This window comes from Blennius ocellaris (assembly GCF_963422515.1).
Source record: "Blennius ocellaris genome assembly, chromosome: 1".
NCBI lineage: Eukaryota > Metazoa > Chordata > Actinopteri > Blenniiformes > Blenniidae > Blennius > Blennius ocellaris.
This window is the reverse complement of record NC_137650.1, coordinates 31,569,936-31,579,448: the sequence shown is the minus strand read 5'-3', so window position 1 is coordinate 31,579,448 and position 9,513 is coordinate 31,569,936. Positions and strand designations below refer to the sequence as shown.

Sequence of the window (9,513 nt, the reverse complement as noted above, 5' to 3'; positions counted from 1 at the left end):
TGTAGTTCATAAAGTTACCAAACAGCAATATTTTCAGTAATCAGAATCATTTTTCATTGCCAAGTTTGTGGACGAAAACAATGAATTTGACTAAAGTAACCTTTTGTAAAATATCATCATATTAAGATATAAGATATGTATAAAGAATGATACAATTGTTAAAAGGAAATAAAGAAATACATATGTGTTCCTGTTTCAATGATTTAGATTTTTTGATATATTTTTTGTGCGTTATAACTGTGTCCACTGCAGTTTTACTTTGTGACCAGTAGAGGATAGCACAGACACTCCAATCTTGTTTGAGCGTTCATGTCGATAAAACTCAGAGTCATGACACCACACAGCAGTTTTGTGAAAAGAAACAACTCACATTTAGTATTATGGCATTATTAATTATTCTAGAGAATACTCATTGATAAAGGCATAACATTTGAAGGACTCTAAAGCTGAAGCCAGTCTACATCATGCATTACGGTAATGTCAGTGAGTCAGAACGAGGTCGAAGCTTGACCAGTTTGTAACAAACAGGCAGTCCGTGTTTACTGTTTTCACGTGATGGTGTGTCGATAATAAGTGCGAGCTGTGGCGTGGGTGTCCAGTAGTCCTTTAAAGCCCGATGTTGTAGCGCAGTGACCGCGTGCAGGTGACTCTTTCTGCAGGATGAGGCTTGTTGTGTCTCCTCCAGTGCGCCGCGCGCTCGTGTCACCTGTCACACCTGGTTTGTATCGCAGCTTGTGTGCGGCTGCAAACAGGACGAGTCCTACAAACGGTCAGTGAACACACACGATGCAGCATTGAGGATCGTGCCTGGTGGATAATATGTGTAACACACGCTGTTACTGGTTTGTAGGTGACGTTCAGGGGAGTTCGAGTCCGGGTGAAAGTTCAGCAGCAGCAGCAGCTCTGTTCAGGTATCGGAACCTCCATAGACGTCAAGATTTGTCCCCTCGGGACAGTTTAAAACTGCACACACTGAGTCGTTCATTTAAAAACAACCATAATAACTTAGAAAACACCATAGTATTGGAAAAAAAAGGGAGCCATAAACAACACAATAAATATCATAAATGCAATAAATAGACTTCTGAAGTCCTCATACAAAGTCCATTGTGGTTCCAGCAACTTAACTCAGTTCAGTCACTGAGAGTGGGGGTCATGGGGTTGTACATGGTTCATGGACATTAATCTTTGGGCAGAGATGCTTTTATCGTCTTTGTCTATCGTTTTCCTTATGATTGGCCCGCAAAAAACAAGTTTCATCTGCCACTGATTCCTTTTTTTGTCAATATTTTTGTTTAAAAAAATGACACAATAACTAAAAGAAGGCAAAGCTGAGTGCCGAAATGAGGCTCTGAATGTGGCACTAGTGCCCAGATTAAATTCAATTTAACTGGATGATTGATATAATTATTTTCTGTAGTTAAAACTAAGTGCAAAGTTTCATTTTGGCTTCACACACTCTTTGCATGACGTTAAGATAAATAAGATAATTAGCTGGAGAGAAAAAAAAAGATTGAAGCTATTTTGCCCCTCTGTGATACATTTATATGCGCACCAATCATATTGAGAACCACATGTAATATTGTACAATCTGGCAGGACTCACATTCGAAATTCAACACAACTCAAACGTTAACATGAAAATGTTTCTCACGATTTGACAAACGAAGCCTCTCACCTTTCTGAAGGCAGAATTCATGACAAGTAAGCGTGGAGGGATGCCAGTGTTCATCCATTCCGTCTTTGAGTTTTGTGACACAAGAAGAAGTTAACTTGGATATGACGAACATTGAAACACTATTTTCAGATGTCTTGAGAAGATATGTAATTGGCTGAGTTAGATAAAAAAAAGGCATCACAGCTCAGTGATGCTTCACCCTCAGTATGTTTTAATCCTATTGTTTTAAAAAACTGCACAACATTATTGCATATTGCAAATTAATTTAATATGCAATGCAATGGGCTACAGTGATTGATCTGCACCCGCAGCAATGTCATAATGGCTGCTGATGTAATATTTACCAATAATGTAATAATTTAGGAAATACTGATTTTAATGAGTTATTGCATTAAATCCTTTAAACTATGTAAAATTGATGACAATAATGTATATTATATACATAAATAGAACACATGTGATTCTATTCTATTCTATTCTATTCTCATATGGGACATTTCTAACATGATTATGTCATAGACCATTATTACATCATCAAACACCTCGATGGAAAAGTTGTGCTTCTTCACAGACGAAGGCCCTCTTTTTGGCGTCATGCTTCTCGTGGACTTTTCTCCCGTGGCGGCGGCGGCGGTTCTGAAGAGCAGCAGACTCTGCAGGACATCGCTCGGAGCCTCCGGGAGCGGCGCTATAAGAGGGTGGTGGTGATGGCTGGAGCCGGCATCAGCACTCCCAGTGGCATCCCAGATTTCAGGTAGAAAGTGTCTGTCTCCACGTCACGTGGTCGTTTTCTACATCTAAACCTGGCTACTATCAAGAGTTGGACGAGGGGATTAGCACCGATTTAATTCCAGGTCTCCAGGCAGCGGCCTCTACGACAACCTGCAGCAGTACGACCTGCCCTACGCCGAGGCCATATTCGAGATCGGCTTTTTCCACAGAAACCCGGACCCCTTCTTCGCCCTGGCCAAAGAGCTGTATCCTGGGAACTACCGGCCCAACCTGACGCACTACTTTGTTCGCCTGCTGCACGAGAAGCGACAGCTGCTGCGCATGTACACGCAGAACATCGACGGCCTGGAGAGACGTACGTGTCCGATCAGAGTCGCTCGCTTTGGCGGTTCCCCGCTGCCGTTTCACACGTCGGCGCTTGTTTTCTTGTGTGTGTGAAACAAGTGGCGGGGATTCCTGCAGACATGCTGGTGGAGGCTCACGGGACCTTCGCCACGGCCACCTGCACCGTGTGCCTCAGGAAGTACGACGGCGAGGACCTCCGAGTGAGTCTCGACACGAACCCCGACCCCGTGTGTGCGGACGTACAGCAACTCTCATGTGCTCAAGTGTAAATATAACGTGCAGAGTGGATCGTCTTCCAGTCGTGAATGACGTGCCTCTGACTTTAAACTCACTCGCTCACAACTTCTCCACGCATTTATTGTTTTGTATTAGAATGTTTTTCATAGCTTTTAATTTGTCCTCATTCCATTTATCATACTGCATTTAATCTATGATCTTGGGAAGTTTAAACTAATTTCAGCGTCATTTGTTTGAATTCATGAGCATTAAAATGTATTAACAGAAAACCCGAAAATTAATCTTAAATGCAGCTTAATTCATATTATATACCGGGAGAAAAGGTCACATTTAATAGAAAACATGAACAAGCATTTGAGCCTGACGCAACATTGTGAGGAAGCACAAGCGGATGTCCTCTTCATGAAAGTGAACTGATTTTGTACTTTTTTTTTACGAATTCAAACAAGCCTCATCAAAGTTGCTGCGTGGTTTCTTGGTAGCTAAATGTTTTAGTGTTTTAAATCTTTACGAGGGAAAATGTTTCATAAAAAGTGCAATTGTTTTATGAAATTCATGGCCAGTTTCACAAGACGAGGTATTTTGACTTCCTGTTAAGATTGTCGGATTGGGTCGATACTTGCTTGTAAGGTTGTTTACGGCACACGATGCCACGTTTGCTTGGAAACTACATAAAATTCAACATTTTCATCCTGTGAGTAACCTGTTTTGACTTAGATTTTCATTGCATTAAACACGTTAAAACAAATACAACTGCTTTGTTTAATAATGTAGGTTTTGATTAAAGTTTGTTTTTGTTGTTTTTTTTAAATTAAAAGTGTTGCTCTAATTTTGTGTCTTGTCAGCCAGAAGTGATGAGCGGGAAAGTGCCCAAGTGCCCCACCTGTAAGGGCGTGGTCAAGCCCGACATCGTCTTCTTCGGGGAGGAGCTCCCGCGACACTTCATGAAGTACCTGACGGACTTCCCGCTCGCTGACCTCGTCATCGTCATGGGCACGTCTCTGGAGGTGAGTCCCGGTGGGTTATATTTAACGTCCCTCCACGCCGCGTCGTCGAACCTGCTGTTTTGGTACGTTCCCTCCTCTGCAGGTGGAGCCGTTCGCCAGTCTGGCCGGAGCCGCTCGCGGCTCCGTACCCCGTCTGCTCATCAACCGGGACGCCGTGGGGCCTTTCGCCTGGGGCCGCCGGCCTCACGATGTGGCGCAGCTCGGGGACGTGGTCGGCGGCGTGCGGGCCCTGGTGGACGCCCTCGGGTGGAAACGAGAGCTGGACACTCTGATGGCGGCCGGTGCAGAGGAAGTGAGTTTGTGTGTTTTCATTTGCAAAGTCGCGCGTTTTATCACAAATGGGTCTGGAGAGGCAAAGGTTTGATTGGTTTTATCAAACCGGCGACATATTTTGGGGGTAGATCTCTTTTCAACCCCTTTTCTCTCTTCTTCCCTTGAGAGAAATTCCTTCAGGCAATAATGAAGTATTAACATTCTGTGAGAACTTTTCTTGCGTGACCGTCTTCACTTCTGTCTGCAGGCTGAACCAAAGGCGGAGGAGTGACGTGTCTTCTCGGGACTTTTTAACACAAAAAAAGCAAACTGGAGGTTTTTTTTGTCAACCAGCCGCGGGATCGGCGACGGCGCCGTCGGACTCCACCGCTTTACGACGACGCACAGGAATGTTGAGGATCTGATGGAGAGACTTGACGCTCAGACCAAACACAGGATGATGGGGAAAGAAGAAGAAGTAAAAATGTGTGTATAGGAAGGAGAAAAACTTGCCCCATGTGAAGGACATCAAATATTTATTTAGGTTTGTTAATTACTTTTGATTGATTTAGTCCTCTCTGCTTTGTGAGAATCTAAATATCAGTAAATCTTAGATCTGTTACATACCTACAAATAACATTCACAGCAACGACAACGTCACGGTAAATAAGAGACAAGAAGAATATAAATGTTGCATTGGAGACAAAAATGAGAAAATGTAACTAAATTGAAGTAAAGTTGGAAAATAATCTGTGGGATGTTAATATAATGTAGGAAAATGAATGATCATGAAATACACCGAATAGTAAAGAAATATGTCATTTAGTATTTTGATTGAAGGCTTTGAGTATTTTCTGTATCTCATTTTGATTTCTGAAAGCTGTAAAAGCTATGACTCTATTTTTATTGTTTTTCTTTTTAATGTCCCCGCATAAAAGTTTTCTTTGACATGTTTGCTGTTATTTATGTCCTTGTAAAACTGTAAGTGATGGATTACACGTTTAAATCCAATCTGATCTGTGAATGTGTGTGTGAATGGGCGACTGTGATGAGCTATTGAAAGCGCTTTGGGGCTGCTCAAAGTGTAATCCATTTACTATTTAGTGGAGGAAATGTTGAATGTGTAGGAAGAACTGTACCTCTTCTTTGAGAACTAATCACACAGATACTTCTTTAAAAGCCACCAAAGGCAGATTAATATGTAGACTATGGACAAAGTGTCAGACTTGTGATGTATCTTGTGTAGGAAATGTCTTTTTTGAAGAAGAAGAACAAATTGCTTGATGCATCTTTGTGTGGAGCGTAAAAACTGTCTGAGGTGTAAATGTGGTGTGAATGTAAAATGTGTATAGAACTCTATACTTAGGATTTAAAATGTGTGATTTATATTTTCATTCTGAATTATTTTTAAAAAATGGCTTGTTAAATGAGTTTGTTGTTACTATAGTAAACAATCTACCTTTTCTCTATGTTAATTTCATGTCTATTTACAGAAAATGTAGGTGTGTTGATAGAGCCGATCCCAAAAGTATAAAATATATACCGGTAGCTAAAATCAAAAGTAGTCAAAAAACAGTTTAAAATAACTTGGGACTAGAGTTTTACCGTTCAAAATGCACCCAAGAGATACATTCAATTTTGAATCCAAATCGGTGGCGCTCAAAAGTAAAAATGAATTTGCTGTGTTGTGAGAACAGAAGGCGTCTCATAAAAAAACTTCCAGCTGCCAAACAGCTGCTGTGGTGAGATTACACCGTCAGCTGTCACATGAGAAACACCAGCCTGAGTCAGTTATGTAATGTTATTTGATATGGTGTGGTTTTCTTTAATGTTAACATAGGATTTAATCATTTTGCTTCAAATACCTGGGTTTTTTTTTCTCATCCTTTTGAGGTAGCGGTGGTTTTCAGGGAGTCCATGTGCTTCGGTGAGCAGCTTGTTATCTTACAGTTGTACCGTCTTGAAGAAGCAGCACTGATGGAAAAGGACACACTTTGTGCCCAATGTGGAATTACTGAAGTGGGAATGACAAAAACCAGTGACATTCTATTGAGGCCTCTTGAGACTCTCTTATTTTCTCCACTTAGGGGGAGAAAATGGATTTTCTTTGAAGGAAATAATCCCGTTTTTCTTCAGAACGTACAGAAAACCTGCACCACACTGCTTCGCGATCACATCTAGGGGGCGCTGCATGAACCAGGTGAGACTGTCTAATCTGCATTTGGTGATTTTAAATGCAACAAAAGATCAGTGTGGTTTTAACTGCTCCTGGAACACGACCAGAGATAAGCTCAGACTAATGGAGTTCAATAGGGCTCTGTATTAGGACCTACATTTTTTCACATTTTACATTCTTCCTGTAGGGAACATTATCAGGAAACACTCCATCAACCTTCATTGTTATGTGGACGGTACACAATGTATTTATCAATGAAATTAATTGATCCTGCTCAAAATAACTGGAAACTTGTCTTGACATAAAAGCCTGAAGAGGCTGTGTTTTTTTTTTTGTTTGTTTCTGCTCCTGAGCTAAAAAAAAAAAACAACAGGTTATCTATCAAATTTAGGGTCACGAATTAAACTCACACACCTATACATGCTTTTGAACTGTGGAAGGAAACCTACACACACACACACACACACACACACACACACACACACACACACACACACACACACACACACACACACACACACACACACACACACACACACACACACACACGCACACACTTATTCTTGGGTTTTTCCCCTGTAAAAAGTTCCTTGAAATGACTGCGTTTGTACTCGGTGCTGTATAAATAAACACCGAATTGAATTGAATGAAAATAACAAAAGCGATGCAAAACGTCAACAGAAACACAAGACTAATAGAAAACAAACATGAGATTTATCTAAAACTCCCGTCAAAGATCCGGTCGGTCCGCCTGGTAGGATCATGTCCCGGCGAGCTCGACTATCTCACATTAAAGGATGAGGCGGTCAAAGCCCGTCCACTTCCGACATCGCAGATCGTATTTCAGCTGAAGGCCACCGACACGCGTCAGAAAGATGACACACTTTATTAGAAAGGTTTCCACATAAAACGTGGATATTGGCAAACAGGAGGCACAGTCAGTGACGATACCGTTCAGGGTTTTTCCACAAAAGTTTTGACACAATCAAATGCTTCTTCTATGACACAACAGATACTTTAGAAACACGTCCCCCTATGTGAAAATAGAGATAAAGGTACAACCTCGGCAGGTGCTTCTTCTTCACAATGTTTCAAACTCATACGGGAATGTTTCAGGGACACGTCGAGACTAAAGTTGATGATTTGAAACACAAGATTCTTTTCGAAACAAGTCCAACGTCTACCAGCAAAATGACACATTTTCCTCTGACATAGCATTGACATTTAACATGACAAGCCGTGCTTCTTAGTTTAAATGGCATGTCGTTGTTATTCATCCTTACAAAGTCCGTCAGTTTCAGCATGAATGTTTTCACTCTCTCTCTCTCTCTCTCACAAGATTTTTGTTTTGTTTGCGTTCTGTCTGTAGGCAAACACATTTCTTTTCTATGATCTCCCACTTTTTGGTTCATGTTTCAGTGTTTTCACTGGAAGAAGGTGTGAAATCCCACAAACTGGAAAAAACACAGATGAATCACAAAGATACATCACAATTTTAACAACGTTTTTCTTCACAATGAGAAACATTTCGGGGATTTTGTGAACGTTGACGCATGGCAGGCAGTAAATAGAGATACTCTGTGATAAGGCAACATACTTCACAACACTGTGTGGATGCTTAAATCTGCACCGAAATCCTTTTTAACGTCTGATTCACACACAGCTCGACAGCGGAGTGATTTGATTCTTGGTTCACGTCCTATGCATTTGCATGTTCTCCCTGTGGGTTTTTCCTCCAGTTTGCTTGATTGATGATTTAAATAGCCTGTGTGTGGGAGTGAGCAGCGAGGATACAGTTCCTGCAGCATTAACATGGATGACATTGAACTAAAACATGGCCGGACACTTTTTTTCTTTCAAATAATGAGCTGAAAACCCGAATTATCACAAATAAAACCAGAAGACGTCTTTGACTATACCAGTTAAAGTGTAATAAACTCCAAACATAGGATGATTTCTGTGCTTAGTAGAGGATTTACACAAACTTGGGCAGGAACGTTATGAACACTGGCTGTTTAAAAGATGATTTACTGCATTTCCAAAATGAAAACGGCATCATTTATTTAAAAAAAGATTGGTATTTCCTTTTGTGCTTGTTGAGAAAGACATAGAAAGCTGCAAAAACTATGAACTTTAAGGATACTCTTGCTTTTCAACATATTTTAGTAGATCTTTGATAATTCATAGCTTCTGTATAATATTTTACAGTCCTGGGAAAAGACATATCACTGAGTTTTTATTGGTTCTCAACATCCTAAGCTTTAGTCATTTCTTTTTCTTATCTTTGGGGAACTTTTTAAAACATGATTTAATTAGGATCATTGCAAAGTATGCAAAAATATATCTGTTGAACCGATTAATTATTTGGTGTCACAATGCCTTTTGGCAATAAATACTATTCTGCTTATTTATTTCCATTTAATGGGGCCTGCTGGATCATGAAAAATTAGGAAATCTTCTCTGCCAACGCCTAGCAGCTTATCCTGCAAGTAACTCTTGATTTAATTTCCTGCAACTCCACAATTGCCATTATCAGAAAAGATAAATAAGAATAAAACATCTTTCCAGCTAAATCACATGTAATGTGGAGAAGCATTGTGACAACAAAAATAAAATCAAATTTATCAAACATACATTTTCCTATTTTTGTGATAATTTAGTTTTACGTGTGTCGCATAAGTGATAATACAGTATTGTTGAGCTGTGTTTGAGTTTCCTTCAGTCAGATTAAGTAGGCGGGGACACTAAACATCTACATTAAGCAGTGTACGTGATTTTAGACGGCAGGCAGAGACGAACTGCCAGTTCAAAAACAAAACATCATCATTTTACTACATCGGTGTGAGGACGAAGACAGAAAAAAAAAAATACAGTGCGTTATTAAGATGATTTGCAAACATACTGACATTGAATACGGACGTCCATTGTAAATGAGCAGTTCTACTCTGATCTTGTATGTTTTTTTTTTTTTTTGGGGTCTTGAAGCTGCATGTCATTCTGCCCTGGACAAGCTTATTCAGTCTTTCCGTATCCTGGGGGATATTTTTGCCCTGAGATTATCCTTTCAGGCAGTAGTGCAGCTCGGGC

At 40.4% G+C, this 9,513-nt stretch overlaps 1 protein-coding gene across 3 annotated transcripts; it reads left to right on the top strand.

The window, feature by feature from the left end:
• The first annotated feature begins 499 nt into the window (after positions 1 to 499).
• Positions 500 to 5,441, top strand: sirt3 (sirtuin 3). 3 transcript variants are annotated; one of them, XM_080501591.1, is made up of 8 exons: positions 500 to 769; positions 851 to 911; positions 2,249 to 2,431; positions 2,619 to 2,764; positions 2,854 to 2,954; positions 3,837 to 3,998; positions 4,081 to 4,290; positions 4,519 to 5,441. In XM_080501591.1, the coding sequence occupies exons 1-8, from the start codon at positions 661 to 663 to the stop codon at positions 4,540 to 4,542; spliced, it is 996 nt and encodes a 331-aa protein (XP_080357717.1). In that variant the 5' UTR covers positions 500 to 660; the 3' UTR covers positions 4,543 to 5,441. The 3 variants fall into 3 exon arrangements, with proteins under 3 accessions (XP_080357717.1, XP_080357716.1, XP_080357718.1); XM_080501590.1 differs by having other exon boundaries at positions 2,532 to 2,764; XM_080501592.1 differs by lacking the exons at positions 500 to 769; positions 851 to 911; positions 2,249 to 2,431; positions 2,854 to 2,954 and having other exon boundaries at positions 2,736 to 2,764.
• Positions 5,442 to 9,513: the final 4,072 nt, after the last annotated feature.

Bases quoted from the DNA above. Each gene is read 5' to 3' on its own strand.
- sirt3 (XM_080501590.1), top strand. From the start codon at position 661: ATGAGGCTTGTTGTGTCTCCTCCAGTGCGCCGCGCGCTCGTGTCACCT. The intron at 912-2,248 runs GTATCGGAACCT...GCTTCTTCACAG, and splicing joins GCAGCAGCAGCTCTGTTCAG to ACGAAGGCCCTCTTTTTGGC. The intron at 4,291-4,518 runs GTGAGTTTGTGT...TTCTGTCTGCAG, and splicing joins TGGCGGCCGGTGCAGAGGAA to GCTGAACCAAAGGCGGAGGA.